This window comes from Lithobates pipiens, unplaced genomic scaffold (genome assembly GCF_037356315.1).
Source record: "Lithobates pipiens isolate NorthernLeopardFrog02 unplaced genomic scaffold, aLitPip1_a1.2 Scaffold_27, whole genome shotgun sequence".
NCBI lineage: Eukaryota > Metazoa > Chordata > Amphibia > Anura > Ranidae > Lithobates > Lithobates pipiens.
Window position 1 is genome coordinate 14691922 of NW_027507788.1, and position 17890 is coordinate 14709811.

General features: G+C 48.6%; 1 protein-coding gene across 3 annotated transcripts in view; it reads left to right on the plus strand.

Annotated features, from left to right (window-relative positions):
* Nucleotides 1-17890, plus strand: part of LOC143933557 (dual specificity tyrosine-phosphorylation-regulated kinase 1B-like) — a 100692-nt gene that overhangs the window by 23444 nt on the left and 59358 nt on the right. Inside the window, exon 1 of one of the 3 annotated variants that reach the window (XM_077456491.1) lies at nt 1529-3070. The exons of 1 other annotated variant lie outside the window; for it this stretch is intronic. In XM_077456491.1, coding sequence (XP_077312617.1) covers nt 2941-3070 — 130 coding nt within the window. In that variant the 5' untranslated portion in view covers nt 1529-2940. Of the gene's footprint in view, nt 1-1528; nt 3071-3119; nt 3143-17890 lie in introns of those variants that run through there. One more of the 3 variants, XM_077456493.1, reaches the window with a different exon arrangement.

The window sequence follows — 17890 nt, forward strand, 5'->3', positions numbered from 1 at the left end:
GGTGTGCTCTGATTGGTGGGGTTCTGGTGGTGTGCTCTGATTGGTGGGGTTCTGGTGGTGTGCTCTGATTGGTGGGGATAGTGGTGGGGTTCTGGTGCTCTGGTGGGGACAATAGTGGGGTTCTGGTGCTGTGCTCTGGTTGTGTGCTCCTGATTGGTGGGGACAGTAGTGGGGTTCTGTGATTGGTGGGGACGGTATTGGGGTTCTGGTGGGGTTCTATGATTGGTGGGGAACTGTACTGGGGTTCTGGTGCTGTGATTGGTGGGGACAGTAGTGGGGTTCTGTGATTGGTGGGGACGGTATTGGGGTTCTGGTGGTGTGCTCTGGTGGGGTTCTATGATTGGTGGGGACTGTACTGGGGTTCTGGTGCTGTGATTGGTGGGGACTGTACTGGGGTTCTGGTGCTGTGATTGGTGGGGACTGTACTGGGGTTCTGGTGCTGTGATTGGTGGGGACTGTACTGGGGTTCTGGTGGTGTGCTCTGATTGGTGGGGTTCTGGTGGTGTGCTCTGATTGGTGGGGTTCTGGTGGTGTGCTCTGATTGGTGGGGACAGTGGTGGGGTTCTGTGATTGGTGGGGACAGTGGTGGGGTTCTGGGATTGGTGGGGAGTGGTGGGGTTCTGGGATTGGTGGGGACAGTGGTGGGGTTCTGGGATTGGTGGGGACAGTGGTGGGGTTCTGGGATTGGTGGGGACAGTGGTGGGGTTCTGGGATTGGTGGGGACAGTGGTGGGGTTCTGGGATTGGTGGGGACAGTGGTGGGGTTCTGGGATTGGTGGGGACAGTGGTGGGGTTCTGGGTTTGGTGGGGACAGTGGTGGGGTTCTGGGTTTGGTGGGGACAGTAGTGGGGTTCTGGTGCTCTGATTGGTGGGGACAGTGGTGGGGTTCTGGGATTGGTGGGGACAGTGGTGGGGTTCTGGGATTGGTGGGGACAGTGGTGGGGTTCTGGGTTTGGTGGGGACAGTAGTGGGGTTCTGGTGCTCTGATTGGTGGGGACAGTGCCTTGGGCTGATGATTTGGGTGCACTGATCGTGTTGGGGGATTGGTGCAGAGTTGTATTAGTCGGTAGGATGGGGCGCACCATTGTCTGTCTGTGTTGGGGGGGGAGAGATTGCAGCGTCCCTGTATGGCGCTTGCATTGGTACAACAGTGGGCCTTGCTGGGACTTGTAGTTCCTCCCCTCCTCCAGGCCCCGCATCTCTCCGAACTCCCCCATGGTTGCGCCTTGCGCTGCTTTCTCAGCTCAGCTGCTTGAAGCGGAGTCCCTGGACCGGGCCGCAACCAATCAGCGCTCCCCCTCGGCCCCGCCGCTCAGCCAATGGCGCGCGTCCCTCTCCCGTTCCCGCTGTGCCGCGCCAGCCAATCAGCGGCTTGTTGCTAAGGCGTTGGCGCGGCTTGGGGCAGTACTGGGGCGGCCTCCCTCCCCTCCTCCTCCCCGCAGTTGGACACGTCCGCCGAATCGCCTCAGAGACGGGCGGGTGACTCAGCAGAATCAAACATGTCTCTGTCAGTTAGAAGCAGAGCCTCCGCCTCCTCCTCACCGCCCACACAGCCCAGCCGTCAGCGCACAGCGGCGAGGGAGCTCCGCCACTAAACATGGCCGCACGGACACTCATCTAGAGCTCCGAGGAGGGGGAGGGGGACACATTACATACGAGGGGGGGCAGGAATAATTCTCTTATTTCTTTTTTTTTCCCGCCCGGAAACCCCGTGAACGCGCACAGCGGAAGCGCGCCCCCGGATCTGCTTACGTTACTATAAATGGTTTGAAGCGGTGGGAGGCCCCCTCCCCCCGGTGTGCCGCTCTTATATAGACTCCGGGGCGCGCTTATCTCGGGAGGGGGGTGGACGGGAAACATTTAGTAGGGCCGATTATTGTCTGCGGCACGCCCACTCCTCCGCTTCCTCCTCCTCCTCCTCCCCCCCCCCGGTTAGAGTTGGTACATCCCAGGGTGTGGAGCTTCAGACCTGGGAGAGACCAGAGTTCAGAGCCGGGGGGGGGAGAGAGAGAAGAAGATCGGATCGTCCGCAGCCCGGGACTAGTGGGAGGGGGGAAATAAATCATCCTCCCCTTCCCGGTGAGCCGCACTTGGCACGTCCCAGGGTGTGGGAGCGTCAGAGCTGGGAGAGGCCAGAGTTCACCTCGGAGAAGGGGGGAGAAGAAGAGTCGTGTGCGGATCCTCCATAGCCGGGACGGGGCAGAGTTCACTGTCTCCCCCCCTCCTTTCTCCGCTGATTCCCCGGCCTGTCATCCCTCCCTTCCCCTTCCTCCTCCTCCTGCGCTGGGTGTGTGCGGCTCTCCGGGCCTGCAGCGATCGCGATCTCTCTTCTCATCTCTCTCCAGCGGCTGGGACGTGACCTTCCATGACCCGCGTTCACCTTGATCCGGCTCCGGGGGCTCTGGAGCGGGCCCCGCGCCCTGTCTACCCGCCAGGTAGCAGCATGCTGCCCCAAAGATAAGGCCCGGCCCCCCCGGCCTATCTCCTGCATTGTGGTGTAACAGGGTTCATCCTCCTCCTCCTTCCCTCTCCTCCCTCCTCCACCAGGACTCAATGACTGGATCATCACACCCTATAAATATCCCCTCCACCCCCCAAGGGCTACAGGCAGCCGGCATGGCCAGAGACCCACTTTAATGTTTTCTACACCCGCAGTTTTCTATAAGCCGCCTCTGTCGTCCTCCCCTCCTCCGGGATCCTGGACATTTATTTTATTACCCCGGACTGGTTCACTTCCTGCACCGGAGACGATGGATCTGTGACCGGCGGCGGCCTCTCGCGTTTTTAAAGGAGAAAAAAAACAAAACATTTTATTTACTACTTTGTAATCTGCTTGTGTTTTTTTTTTTTTTGTGCTTTTATTTTTGTTCTCGCTGACTACCTACAAAGACTTTTTTTTTTTTTTTTTGGTGCGTCTCGCAAACATTAAAAGATATTATCGATGGTGATTACATCCAGCTCTGAAGAGGCTCCCCCTCAGAGAATGCTGACGGCGTTACAGACGGAGTGGGTCAATAAGGATCCCGTGTGTTACCTGCCTCCGTCCCACTGCAACAAGAAGCCTTCCAGAAGTTGGTATACGTTCCTGAGAAACAAACCCTAATGCCTAGTATAGTGCTAAGCAGCGTTACCGGGCCTCTGTGGTATACAACACTTTGCAATATTTTGTTTATTCGGTGGTTGCATGCTACATCAGTGGTTGTGTCATTGCATCTGATCATTCTGTGCCCGCGACACCCGGCTTTGCCTTTCTACTGGGGTTACTGCGGCTTATAGGCACGCAGTTGTGCAGCGGAGGGCACCGGGTTGTCTGAGCATCATGGCACTGGCTGTTTGAGCATTATGGTACCACTAGTCTGGTGGCGGCCACCCCTGGGACTGGTAGTCTGGTGGCGGCCACCCTTGGGACTGGTAGTCTGGTGGCGGCCGCCCCTGGGACTGGTAGTCTGGTGGCGGCCGCCCCTGGGAATGGTAGTCTGGTGGCGGCCACCCCTGGGACTGGTAGTCTGGTGGCGGCCACCCTTGGGACTGGTAGTCTGGTGGCGGCCGCCCCTGGGACTGGTAGTCTGGTGGCGGCCGCCCCTGGGACTGGTAGTCTGGTGGCGGCCGCCCCTGGGACTGGTAGTCTGGTGGCGGCCGCCCCTGGGACTGGTAGTCTGGTGGCGGCCGCCCCTGGGACTGGTAGTCTGGTGGCGGCCGCCCCTGGGACTGGTAGTCTGGTGGCGGCCGCCCCTGGGACTGGTAGTCTGGTGGCGGCCGCCCCTGGGACTGGTAGTCTGGTGGCGGCCGCCCCTGGGACTGGTAGTCTGGTGGCGGCCGCCCCTGGGACTGGTAGTCTGGTGGCGGCCGCCCCTGGGACTGGTAGTCTGGTGGCGGCCGCCCCTGGGACTGGTAGTCTGGTGGCGGCCGCCCCTGGGACTGGTAGTCTGGTGGCGGCCGCCCCTGGGACTGGTAGTCTGGTGGCGGCCGCCCCTGGGACTGGTAGTCTGGTGGCGGCCACCCCTGGGACTGGTAGTCTGGTGGCGGCCACCCCTGGGACTGGTAGTCTGGTGGCGGCCACCCCTGGGACTGGTAGTCTGGTGGCGGCCACCCCTGGGACTGGTAGTCTGGTGGCGGCCACCCCTGGGACTGGTAGTCTGGTGGCGGCCACCCCTGGGACTGGTAGTCTGGTGGCGGCCACCCCTGGGACTGGTAGTCTGGTGGCGGCCACCCCTGGGACTGGTAGTCTGGTGGCGGCCACCCCTGGGAGCGGTAGTCTTGGTGTCATAGTTCTCTTTTTTGATAAAGCATAAGATTTGTTTAAATGGTCTACATCTACAACGATCTTGTACTTTGAGGGGGTCTGATTGTAATCAATTTTTGACTGTTGTGTTGTCTGATTTATCTTCTTGACAACGGACCCCATTTTGGTGATAAAACTATTTGTTGGGTGTAAGGGGGGGGGGGGGGGTGTAACATCTGGAATTGTGTTGGTTCATTCGGGGTCACACTGTCCCCTTATTTTATTTATAAAGATGGAAGGCCCAGTTATACAAAGAAAAAATGTGCAGTTCTATTATTAAATCTGTAGTAGGTTGTCTGGTCATCCTGGAACCAGTTGTCCGGGTGTGATGGTCACCCTTGAAGCAGTTGTCTGCAGATAATGTTTGCCCTGGAACCAGTTGTCTGGTCTTCCTGGCCATCTGAATGGTGAATAAAGTTTGCTATATAGAAGGTCTTCAATCCATAAGGATTTTGTCCTGTGAGGGGTCTGATTTGGATAAAAATTTTGGTGACCATGGACCCCGTTTTGGTGACAGGCAAACTAACCATGGAAACAAGGACTTTATGTCCAGTGCATAGTGGGGGGAAATAGTTTAATTTGTGGTGGTTCCATCGGTGTCTCACTGTCCCCCCCCCCTTTTTTTTTTTATGTAAAGTCTATTTATAGAAACATGCAGTTCTATTATCAAATCTGTAGTCATTGTTTGGGCATCATGGTACTAGTCTGGTCATCGTGGAACCAATGTCCGGGGGGCATGTTCTTCCTGTAACCAGTAGTCTGGGCCTCCTGGTTATCTTAATGATGTGTATGGTGCAAAAGGTTTGCTAAATTGTCAGCATCTATAAAGATTTTGTACTGTGAAGGAGCTGATTGGATAATCCTTTTTGTGACCATAGACCTAATTTTGGTGATCTGATAACTGTCTGTTGACCATAGACACGAGGCCTTCATTTCCTGGCTGTAGTGGGAAAATAACAGTTGGATTTGTGTTGGTTCCTTTGGGGTCACACTGTCCTTTTTTAACATAGAAGGTTCAGTTAATAAAAAACATGCAGGTCTGTTATCGAATCTGTAGTCGGTTGTCTGGTTGTCGTGGAACCAGTTGTTTGGGGTGTTATGATCACCTCTGCAGTAGTTGTCTGGACATCATGGTTGTCCTTGAACCAGGCATTTGGGCCTCCTGGTTTTCTTAATAATGAAGTGTATGGTACATAAGGTTTGCTATATAAAAGATTTGCATCTCTAAGGAATTTGTACTGTGAAGGGGATGATTGGATAATTATCTTGGTGACCATAGGCCTAATTTCGGTGATTGGAAAACTGTTTGTTGACCATAGTAACAAGACCTTCGTGTCCTGGGCATATAGTGGGAAAATAACAGATGAGTTTTTGGTGGGGGTCACGCCGTCCTTTTAAGATGTAAGGCCCCGTTATTGAAAACATGCAGTTATATTTTCAAACCTGTAGTCTGTTGTTTGGGCAACATGGTACTACTTGTCTGGTCATCCTGGAACGTTTTTTTGGGGTGTCCCGATTACACTGGTAGTTGTCTGGACTTCATGGTTGTCCTGGAACCAGTTGTATGGTCCTTCTGGTTATCGTAATGGACTGTATGGTGCATAAGGTTTGCAAAATAAAGTCTGCATCTATAAAGATTTTGTACTGGGGGGTCCGATTTGTAATCTATTTTTGATCTGTTGTGTTGATTGGAAGATATTTTTGGCGACCGTAGACTTCGTTTTGGTGATGGGAAAAACTGCCTGTTGACCATAGCAACAAGGCCTTCATGTCCTGGGCTTAGTGGGGAAATGAGGGTTGGATTTGTGTTTGGTTCCTCCAGGGTCACGCTGTCCTTTAAGATGTAAGGCCCAGTTGAAGAAAACATGGAGTTCTATTATCAAATCTGTAGTTGGTTGTCTGGGCATCCTGGCACTACTAGTTGGGTCACCCAGGAACCAGTTGTATGGGCCTCCTGGTTATCTGAATGATGATGAAGCGTACAGTGATGAAGGTTTGCTAAATAAGTCTGCATCAAGGATTTTTGTACTGTGAGGGATCTGATTGCATTTAATAACTATTGTTTGTTGTAATGATTGGATGATAATCTTGGTGACCATGGACTTAATTTTGCTGATTGGAAAAGGTTACGTTGACCATAGCAACAAGGCCTTCCTTTCCAGAGTATAGTGAGGAAATTACAGTTGGTATTGTGTTTGGTCCCTTGGGGAGGGGGGGAGGGTCTCGCCATCCTTTTAACAGAAGGGGCTGGTTAAAGAAAACATTAGGTCTGTAATCAGGCATTTGGGCATCATGGGACTGTTCGGCTGGGCGACCTGGTTATCTTTAATGATGGTGTATTTTGCATAAGGTTTGCTAGATAAAAACTGCATCTACCATGATTTTGTACTGAGGGATCTGATTGCATTTAATCATTTTGTTCTATTGATCGGATAATTGTTATGATGACTAGAGTCCACGTTCTGGTGGCTGAAAAGTCTGACCATCGCAACAAGGCCTTCAATTCCTCAGCGTACTGCAGAAATGGCAGCTGGAATTGTGTTGCTTCCTTCAGGGGTCACACCGTCCTTTTTAGCCTAGAAGGCCCAGTAATAGAAAATCTGTAGTAATGTTGTCTTTGGACAGTTTTTGTAAAATATTGTTTGGGCTTTTGTCGCTAATTGTTTTTATAGTCTGTTTTTCCAAGTTTGAATGTTTTCAGATTTTGTTAATCTTGCATTAGATTTCTGGCCAAAATATGTTTAGTAGTCAACTTAACATAGTCAGCAGCTCTCTTCCTTGTGGAGGGGGTGGGAGCAGCGGCTCGCTGAGAGGCTGATCCGGTCCAGGTATGTGGGCGGATACCGACTCCATTGTCCGGATCCTGCCCGAGCATGAGCAGGCACTGTGACCTCAGCAGACGGCCAACTTCAGCCCGCTGTCTGCTGAAAACGGGTCACAGGTGTGCAGGATTTGTAACCTGTTCCTTTTTAAAGCATGTTATACAGCACAGTGCTCGTGCTGTGTAATTTGCCCCCCCCGGCTGTATCGCCTGAAATACCTGGCTAATCCTGCCTGGTTCTGCCCCCCCCCCTCTTCCGTAAACTGACCACGGTTTATAATGGCTGCTGAGCACTGTCACCGTGGTCAGTTTACGTGGCATCGCCCACAGCTCTGCTGCTCCTCCCCTCCCTACTGGCCTGTCAGCTCCTGTGTTTGTGAGCAGCCTCCGTCCCCTCTCCTGCTGCTATTAGTAATCTTTTAAACTGCCACTGCCAGTCCCCGACTGTTAAGAAGCCATAACACTAAATATTTATGGAACGTGAAGCCTCAAAATAGTTATTCAGAGATCTTCAGGCTGATCACGTGACACCTGGCCGCACCTCCTCCCCCATTTAAAGACTACAGTGAGAGAGGCTGATCGGCAAGCACAGCTGTCATGTGACCTTCCCGACTAATGTCGGAGGTAAAGCTTGGCTCCTCCCACTGTTGCCCGTACGTTGGAGTAGAAGAGTGTCTCGGGGAGTCTCGTGGTCGACCTGGAGATCTCTAAAAAACTGTATTTGGAGGCTTCGTTTTCCACAAATATTTACAGTGTGTTATGGCTACATAAGAGGGTCTGGCAGTGAGGTTTACAAACACTTTAACTGCACTCCTATGATCCACACAAGTATAGCCAAACAAGCTTTGGCTATACTTCTCTAAGTATCAACATTTTTTTTTGTAGCGCTGCCGTCCATAGAAAAGTGATACTCAATGATTTTTCTCAGTACAGGTTAGATGCATCTCATGCCTCTGAAATATCTGGATTGGAGACTTTCTGTCCTGGTGACAACTCCCAGACAGGAAGTGTGGGAATTTTTATGCAACAAAGTAACAGACAACAAAAATTTGAGAGGTTTTAGCATTCCTCTGCCTAATGCAGAGAATTTCTACTACTGTTTGTATTACTGTGGGAAAGTTTCCCTCACTCCTCTCTGGTTACAGTGGGGATGATTTACTCAAACCAGAAAATTCTGGGGCAGCTGTGCATGGTAGCCAATCGGCTTCAGATCCTTCAGTTAAGCTTTGAAAAAAACCTGGAAGCTGATTGGTTACTATGCAGAGCTGCACCAGATTTTGCACTCCGGTTTTTGGTAATTCAACCCCAGTGTGTCACCATAACAGGAAGTGAGGGCAAATTACTAAGGAACTTATGGGTAGAAGTAAAACCTGACAGGAGTTCTCTGATCCTTCCTCACTCTATTCAAAACAATTGGCTATAGGTACTGTCAGAGGGATGCAGTGACCGAAGGCTGAGGACGGGCATGTGATTACTTCTGTACACACGTGTTATGATGTTTATCAGCTGACTGCAGTGTTTTGTCTTTGTACACTTTCAGCCAGTGAAATGAATTTTGTTTGAGTCGAATTGTTACTCAGAGCAGTCTATAAAAGGATAACATTTTTTGGAACTGGTTCACAGCTTGGAATGGCAGAGGAAGAATGTTGCAATGCATGTGGTCACATGAGCGCTGTGTGTGCGGTTATGGAAGTAAGGGGTGGATGGTAGCATGATGAGGGCTGGGGCAGAAAGGGCTGAGTGTCGGTGATTTATTTCACAGGCCACCATTTTTGTTTTGTGTGTCTAGAATGTGGATTGTTTTCTTGTAGCACCCAGTCAAATTTTTTTAATTTAATAAGAGGTTTTGACAAATGTCTAGCTTTCCCTTTTCTCAGTCACTATATATTTTTGAAGCATTTCTCACACTTGGGAATTTTGTAGCAGATGAAGGTTTTGTTGACCCTCAAAACGCATAAACTTCCCTTTTTTAAAGTCTAAGAATGGGTACCGGGCATGGTTGATAATCGTGGTGAGGTGCCCATTGGCAACCATATTACAAGAGTTGTTCATGGTCGGAAACCTGTGTTTAGCCAAGCAGGTTAAAGTGTAACATTTTAGACTGATCTGTATACGGGCTGTACTGTACATGTATAGTAGGAGGCAGGCACATGTAAAATCAAAAAGATGTACAATCTAGATGTTTGGGAGTTTTACTGCAAATCTTTTCACAGAAAGTCTCTAAAAAATGTTAGTCACCAGTTCTAGTCTAGGACATGCCGTAAATTGGTGTCATTCAACCTGCGATCTGGCCTTTGGGGCGCGGTGCCTCCCACTGGCGCCAGCGGCGGGGCGCCGTGCAACCCACTGGCGCCAGCGGCGGGGCGCCGTGCAACCCACTGGCGCCAGCGGCGGTGCGCCGTGCCTCCCACTGATCATCTGTTTTGTAATGGCTGTGTTTTCAACACACACACACACACACACACACACACACACACACACACACACACACACACACACACACACACACACACACACACACCATCGGTAAGTTACACCCACGCTCTCTCCTCACAGGAGTTTGACAGCCCATGGCTCCCGCTTTCCCCTCTGAGACCAGGAATTGAAGGGAGAATGGTGACAGCAGCCAGATAAGTATTTAGGGATGGGGGTGGGTAGAACAGGTAGGCATTTTTTACCTGGCTTTGGACCTACTTCAAGCTTTTACTGTTTTATTTTTTTTATTTTTATTTTTTTACCTCTGGCCAACGGCATGTGAATTATCATGTAGTCTTTAATGTCCTGTCAAAGCACATGTGCGTCTATGGTGGTCTGAGGTTGTGTGCTGAGCTCACTGACCCGTTTGGTCATGACTTCTGATTAGGATCTGGTGGGGTGGGTTCCTGATCAAATGACCACTGTGGGAGCCAGCATAAGGCCCCTTTCACACTGGGGCGGTGCAGGCGTCGGCAGTAAAGCACCGCTATTTTTAGCGGTGCTTTACCGTAGTTTTAGCAGCAGTATTTGGCCACTAGCGGGACTGTTTTACCCCCCGCTAGCGGCTGAAAAATGGTTAAAACCGCTCGCAAGGTATAGCCGTGCTGCCCCATTGATTTCAATGGGTAGGAGCGGTGAATACCACTCTCCTTCACCGCTCCTAAGATGTGGCTAGCAGGACTTGCTTCCCGGAACAGTCACTGGTGGCGAATGGCAAGCAGCAATCGGGAGGTTTTCGGGAGCCGCTGGTCAGGGTGCTGGGAGCGTGCTCCAATTATGTGACCACCACGACGGCCACTCACGATGGTCAAAAGCCCCACCACCTAGCATTCTAAAGACCTTAAAGGGATGGCTGCTGAATTCGCTGAATTTCAAACCATCTGTGGCCGCTGCAGTTGAAAAGGAGTTCAATCTACCGATCGACTTCTGCTCAGCCACCCTGTTGGATAAAAGCTGCTCGATCAGTAGCTTCAGCCAATGGCTGCAGCGCTGATCAGTGTATTCCGACATCTAGGGAAGTCTCCCTTCTGTCATAATAAAACGGCCCATCCATCCACCTAGAATGTGTGACCCATGTATGGCCAGATTTACTAAGAAACCACAGTGCTTTTTTTGTTTTTTGTTTTTTCTAAAGCAGGGTAAAAAAAAGTTTGGGGTGGTGACCTAATGCTTGAACCTCTTCCTGCGTGGGTGGCAGACAGATGCATCTCAGTGTAATGTGATAAAATGACCGGGCTACATGATACTTTGACTGGATTAACATGCCGCTGGCATGAGTCCCTTGAGGGGGAGCAAGAAGGTTAGTGTGTTAAACGTTCATGATGCAGATGCTTTTTTTTTTTTTCTCCTTTTTTTTTAACCTCTCCTTTTTGACAGTTTTCATACATGTAAGAACACTGGGTTGTCTGTATAGTGGAGGAGTCTGCATGGCTACCTTCTATAGATGTACTCTGTGGAAGGAGTGTGTGCGTTTGTGGAAGGGGGAGGAAGGTGGTCACCCGGCACACAGCTTGCCCATTGAAATGATCGATCGCCAACAGAAATTGCTGTCACTTCCAAAATTTAGCAAGACCGCATTTCCTAATAAACTATTGATGAAAGTAGCTGGTGACTGCTTGGAAGGACCTAAACAATAAAGTTGGGACACTTGGTCCCCAGAACGTTTCTTTCAGCAATAAAATAATTATATGTGCGCGTAACATATTGTGCGCATGTTTATTTAGTTTATTTCTTTCCCGTCCTTGGTGTCCAAGACCGCTTCTGGGCATTGCAATCTACAATGGGGTGTCAGAAGTCGGAGCACAATACTGTAGTGCTTCACTCCAGTTACTCTATAGCTGTGATGGTGAACCTTGGAACTACATTTCCCATGTGTAGCGGAACATTATGGAAAATGTCGTTTCCAAACATCTGGGGTGCCAAGGTTCCCCATCTCTGCTCTAGTATTCTGCTGCAGACTCAAAGCTGTCACATAGTGGTTGTAAAGGCAGAAGGTTCTTTTACCTCAACTCATTTTCTGCATTAAGGTAAAGAGAAAAATTTGAATGCGCCCCCCCTCCAAATACTTACCTGAGCACAATCTCGATCCATCATTGTGCAGATCTGCATCAGCTCTCCTGTCTTCATCTTGTGGGAGCCATTGGCTCCTGCTGTTAGTCAAAACCTGGGGACAGGCTTGGGCTGGGCTGTGTCTAAATAGATGCAAACTGCGTAGCTCTGTGAGCATGCACGAGTGCCTCCATATGAAGAGGCTTGCTATGGGGGGCACACGGCAGGGTGGAGGGGGGCAGGTAACATGTTTATAATAAAATGAATCTTTGCAAGCACCTTAAAGCTGATGTCCATGCTTCATGTCGCTTTAGTTTTAGACCAAGCTCTGGTGCAAACTATTTGGTTCAGGAAGTGCTGTATTGTCTCTAAGCACTGTTGGGGAGATTTACTAAAATGCATGCACACAAAATCTGGTGAAGCTGTGTGTAGTAACCTATCAACTGCCAGTTTCAGCTTGTGCAGTTAAGCTTTGACAATGAAACCTGGAAGCTGATTGGTTACTGTGCACAGCTGCACCAGATTCTGTGTGCACCAATTTTAGTAAATCTCCCTCCTTTATGTACTGCATTGTAACTTCAGATACAATACAGTGCTGTGTTCCGTCTAATAGACAAACCTCCTGTCTCACCTGGAGCAAAACAGTCTTGCTGAGTGGTGCTCAGCCATTCATAGGCAACTTTGTATTCTGTGAATGAATATAAAGCTTCCTCTGGCCAAATCTGAGAGTGTGGCGTCACCAGCCTGCCCCTCCCACTCATTCACAGAATACAAAGCTGCCTATGAATGGCTGTGCGCCGCGCCTCGCAGCCGGAAACTCAGCACTGTGTATTGTATGTAGCTGAAGTTACCTGAAGTACATACAGTACTTGGAGGCTGAGCAACACTTGGTGAAGCAAATAGTTTGGACCAGCTTGGTCCAGGCAAACTATTTAAAGCAACATGAAACCTAGACATTAGCTTTAAGCGAGACTATAGTATTCCTCTTAACTCCTCCCCTGGAAGCTGTATAAAAGATTATGTATGGCAGGGGAGGAGCTGGGCCAGCACAGAGTAATTATATACTACTAGAAGGGGAATGGCTGCGCCAGGAATTGCCTTTTCTGGAGTAGTCCTATTTTCTGGCATATTCAGAGGCGCCTGTATGAACGGGCTGTTGGCCAACATGCTGTAGTTTAAATGGATGGATTCATGAATGGGTTTATATAAGAATCTGAACATATTACATTTTAAATCAATATAATTCTGCAGTTTCATCAGAGATTTATATTGGAATTTTGCGAAGATTGATCCTCAACTCATGCCAGTGGGTCAGGGGGTCACCTGAAGTTTTTGTGCTGTTCAGTGAATTGCCAGACCTTTGCTTTTGGGGTGGAGCGAAGTCGTCAGACTTCAGATGACCTCTGATCCCTACACACAGCTTACACTGTTGAACTGAGGTAGAAAAATGATATGAGGGCAAATACCCTTTCCATAACTAATAGGGCAATTATTCTAATGACTGAACATTCAGATTTTTTTTCTAAAATCAGTCATAACTAGTTTTCTTTAAAGCATAACTCCAGACTGTCAATTTTCCCATGTGGCGGGGTCCTCGTGCACTGCATGGGTGGCGGGGTCCTCGTGCACTGCATGGGTTAAATGCTTGTATGTCTGGAAGTGGGGTAAGTACAAGTATCTTGCCTTGGCAGCAGGCACTCTTCTTCGCTGTCCAGTACTCCAGAATGTGGGCGGTCCCTCAAATCCTTCTGTACAGTGCCGGAGTGCTTGTCCTGCATTGAATGTGATGACGTCGTAGAGGTGTGCCGTGACGTCGTAGAGGTGTGCCGTGACGTCGTAGAGGTGTGCCGTGACGTCGTAGAGGTGTGCCGTGACGTCGTAGAGGTGTGCCGTGCCGTCGTAGAGGTGTGCCGTGCCGTCGTAGAGGTGTGCCGTGCCGTCGTAGAGGTGTGCCGTGCCGTCGTAGAGGTGTGCCGTGCCGTCGTAGAGGTGTGCCGTGCCGTCGTAGAGGTGTGCCGTGCCGTCGTAGAGCTGCGACTTGCCAGACAAACAAAGTGGCTTCAGTAAATGGAAGCCTGCAGGAGTGGGAAAGAAGTTAAGTATTTGTACATATTCCTTTTCCCACTGGCCAAAAGAGCATTCAACTCATGCAGGGAGGGGATGGAAAAAATAAAAATAAACAGCCCGGAGTCAGGCTTTCTAACAAACTCTAGAATAGGGTTTCTCAACCAGGGTCCCATAGAACTCTAGGGTTCCTCCAGAGGTTGCTAGGGGCTCCTTGTGTAATGAGAAATTTCTTACCCTCAGATAAGTTACCATTGATCTTTTTAGCTATCTGTAAGGGGATTTCTTTCCAATGACCCCAAGTGTAAGGCTCATTCTTCCCACTGAACATCACATTAATGTATCATAGCTGTAGATGGTCATTTTTTAGGGTTCCCTGAGACTGGAAAGTTATTTCAAGAGTTGCTCAGTGTTGAAAAATAGTTGAGGCGCTGCTCTAGAGAACCAAAAACCTCCCATGGATAGCTGTATTTGCTTGCATTTGTCCTGTTGATATTGAATTAAGTATATGGCAGTTCAGTCCATAAAATTTTAAGGAGGGGATCCACACAAAAATGGAACCTAAGCTTAACGGAACCCCCCCCTTCTTCCGGTGTCACATTTGGCACATTTCAAGGGGAGGTAAGGGGTGCAGAAACGTACTTCCGGGCATAGACCTGCGGGAGTCTACACACCATCCGGATTGCGTAGCACGACCCGCGCATGTGCAATAGGCAACTGGGAAGTGAAGCCGCAAGCTGGGAAGTGAAGTTGCAGCACCCAAGAGCCAAGCGACAGATTTGACATAGCGTGCGCCCTGGACAGCTAAGTGTCCATGTTTTAAAATTCAGCAGCTGCAGTATTTGTAGCTGCTGACGTTTCAAAAAATAAAATAAAAAATTTGGTGGACTTCCAGTTTTAAGTACAGCTCTTTAAACACATGATCTGTCCAAGTGATTCAAAGGCAGCAATCAAATGCCTGGCAGCCCCTATGGTGGAACAAAGCTCTCAGAAAACATGAAACCTAGGATGCATGTCTCTTAATCCCTGTTCCAAGGGCAATTTTAGGACGGGGGGGTTGGCCAATTACAAGAAGGTAATGGTCTTGGAAATCGGTGTGCAGAAATGTGCACACTATGGACAATAAACTACACCTCCCTAACAGCGTGTAGTGTTAACAGGGCCACTGATAAGGGGGTGCCATCAGTTGTCCTGTACTCGGCTCGGGCAGCAGGGGGAATCGGATAAGGGCAGAACAGGGAGGATTGATGACTGGTGCTGTGGGGGTGCATTTACAGGAACGATCCCCTGTGTGTGTCTCTCCCTGCAGCAGCTGAAAGACACAGTTTCTCCCCCTCTCCCTTCAGCCTGCTTTAAGCTGCTGCAGGGGGAGACACAGGTGCTCTTCATCCAATCTGACAGAGCTTGAGATATTTTTCAAAGAAGAATGGGAAAAAATTTCACTCTAGATGTACAAAACTGGTAGAGACATCCCCAAAAAGATTTTGTAGATCCTCCTTTCTCTGCAATTACAGCTCAAAGTATTGACTCCGGGGGGCGCTATATTTCACAATTATGAATGAATAATTTGTATAGCGCTCAAAAGTGAACTGAATCGCATCAAGGCGCTGATGCGATTTATGTGCCACTTTTGTGTTGGTCTATCACATAAAATCCCAATAAAAATACATTTAGGTTTTTTTGGTTGTAACATGACAAAATGTAGAAAATTTCAAGGGGTATGAATACTTTTTCAAGGCGCTGTTCATTTTTACTGTTTTGCTAATATTTCATTATTTTAGTCGGGTCGTGCCAATTCCCATATGCGTTTTTTTTCAGGCCACACCTACTTTAAAGCTGCATATTGCAGCATGCGCACTCTGCTTGTGATTCTTTGGCCCCTAATTAATGGAACAAGTTTGTTGGGTCTGTGATATCTGAAGCCAAACGTTCTTTTGTAAACGTGAGTTAAAGGAGCAACATTTGCCCTTCCTCAGACGTTCTTCTTGGTTTCTTCCAACCAGTTGAGCCACGTGTGTCTTTTTTTTTTCTTCTCTGAAATCTGCCAGCTTGGTCCCTGAATCCATACTTGTGGACACTTTGCAGAGCAGTTATTTTGTGTACGGGGGGGGGGGGGGCGCACAGCATTCGTTAATGCTTAGATACGCTGCCAAATGGGCAATGCCCACTTAGCAAATCAATGATACTCTGTGTTATTGGTACATTGCAGATAAACCTGTCTAGAGAGAATGTTGTAAACACCTTCTGTAAATGCCAGGTGACTGGCTGTTTGAGAATTTGAATTCAGCAGTAATAAAATTCTGAAGATAATGCCTTCGGGGGCTGCATACTTACATTGATTCTAAAGTATGAAATCCAGACAGCCAGGCGGGTTTTTATTGATGGCATTGTGTTCATTCCAAGACCTGTGTTCTTTAAAAGACGAACTGCAGTCTGCTCTCCTAAGTTGTAGTAAACACATCTTTTGCCATTCTGAAGTTTCCCTCCAACCACTTTGCATATTTTATATATATATATATATATATATATATATATATATATATATATATATATATATATATATATATATATATATATATATATATATGGTGATTCTGTACTTGCCAAATATGCTGCTGAAATCTCCCTCCACTGAGTCTGGCTGCAGCCATTTTAACTGTGGGCAGCTGAAGCTGCTGCCTGTTCACTTCCTGGATTTACACAGGCATTGCAGCTCTCATTGGCCCTCTTATGACCCCCCCCCCCCCCCCTTTCTGGCAAACTCTCAGGAGTGTGAGAGGTGTGCATAATGTCATAAGCCTAGGCTAATGACCAGACCGGAAACGGGAAGTGGGCTGTATAAGGGATTTACTGGCAGAAAAAAAATGTTTTACTATCCAGAGTTAAAACGACAACAACAAGGGCAGAAGTTTTTTTGTTTTTTTTTAGATGGGAAAGATGAAAAAAAATTACTGAAGTTCCCCTTTAAATTCTAGGAAGGGTGGAAGAGGAATACCCTTTAGCCTAGCGGTGTGTCGTCTGTACTGCAAGGGTTAAAGCAGTATTATACCCAAAACCAAACGTGTAATATGTTGCAGCTTACCGGTCATTCAATGTGGTGGCTACATTAGATTTCTCCTCTTGGCCTTTTTCACCTGGTGATCTGGCCTGTAACACACTGGCTGTATTTGAGCACCCCCCACTCTGGATGAAGCAGCACAGGGGACACCTTTTGGACAGCGGTATTGTCGGGAGGTGGTAGGGGGGGGGGGAGAGAGAGGAGATGTTGGATGCACTAGTAAGTTTAGATACACTAACACCGCCAGCTCACATTTTATAAGTTGTTACAGCAAACAGTGTTTTTCCAGTTTATGATAAAGATTTTCAGATAGTTAAAAGCTGATCATTCTAAGCACCCAAGTTTGTCCCATTTCTGTAACTGTTGCATTCCGCTAGAGAGATTGTTCATTTGAAAAGCAACACTTGTCAGATCACCAGATGGAAATAGAGCCTAAAAAAGAAAACGAACGCAGCCATCATATTTAAGAATTGGTACGCTACAATATGTTTCTGTTTTGGGTTTAATACCAGTTAGACTGGTTGTTTTGCCTATGGGATGATGAATAATGTGATAGTCTCCTTTATTCTTCTCTCCCACTGGCTTTTGTCTCTGTGCGACCAAATCCCTGAAGCCACTTTCCTTGGGGCGTAGCTCTGTCATCGCATACAATGCAGGACCATAAAGCCCCACATTGTACAAAATGATGTCCCGCCCACAATCTAGGATGTTGGAAAGTGGAGGAGGGCACTGTGTGCAAGGATAAACGCTGACGCGTTTTGAGGTGGGAATCCCCTCTTCCTTGGAGCCGAGCATTTGGGGGGGGGTTTAGAGACAAGTGAGCAGAAGTTCAACTTTTGGGTGGAACTCTACTTTAAAGTGGTTATAAAGACAAAGGGGTGTGTTCCCCCCCCCCCCCCCTTACCGCAACCCCTAAATGCTTGGCTCTAAGAGGGGTTCCCCCCCCCTCAAAATGCGTTCAAATTTTTGCAAAGTCTCACACTAAGGACTTGTCTAGATGACCAGGCTGTTTCAAGTACAGTGTGGACTTTGATGCGCCTTATTGCTGATCTTTTAGTAATCATCGGTTTTTAGCACGCCATCACCAAGGTAATGTGCTGGTTGGTGCGCCCTGCCCTGTTCTTTGATTTTTGCGGTACTTC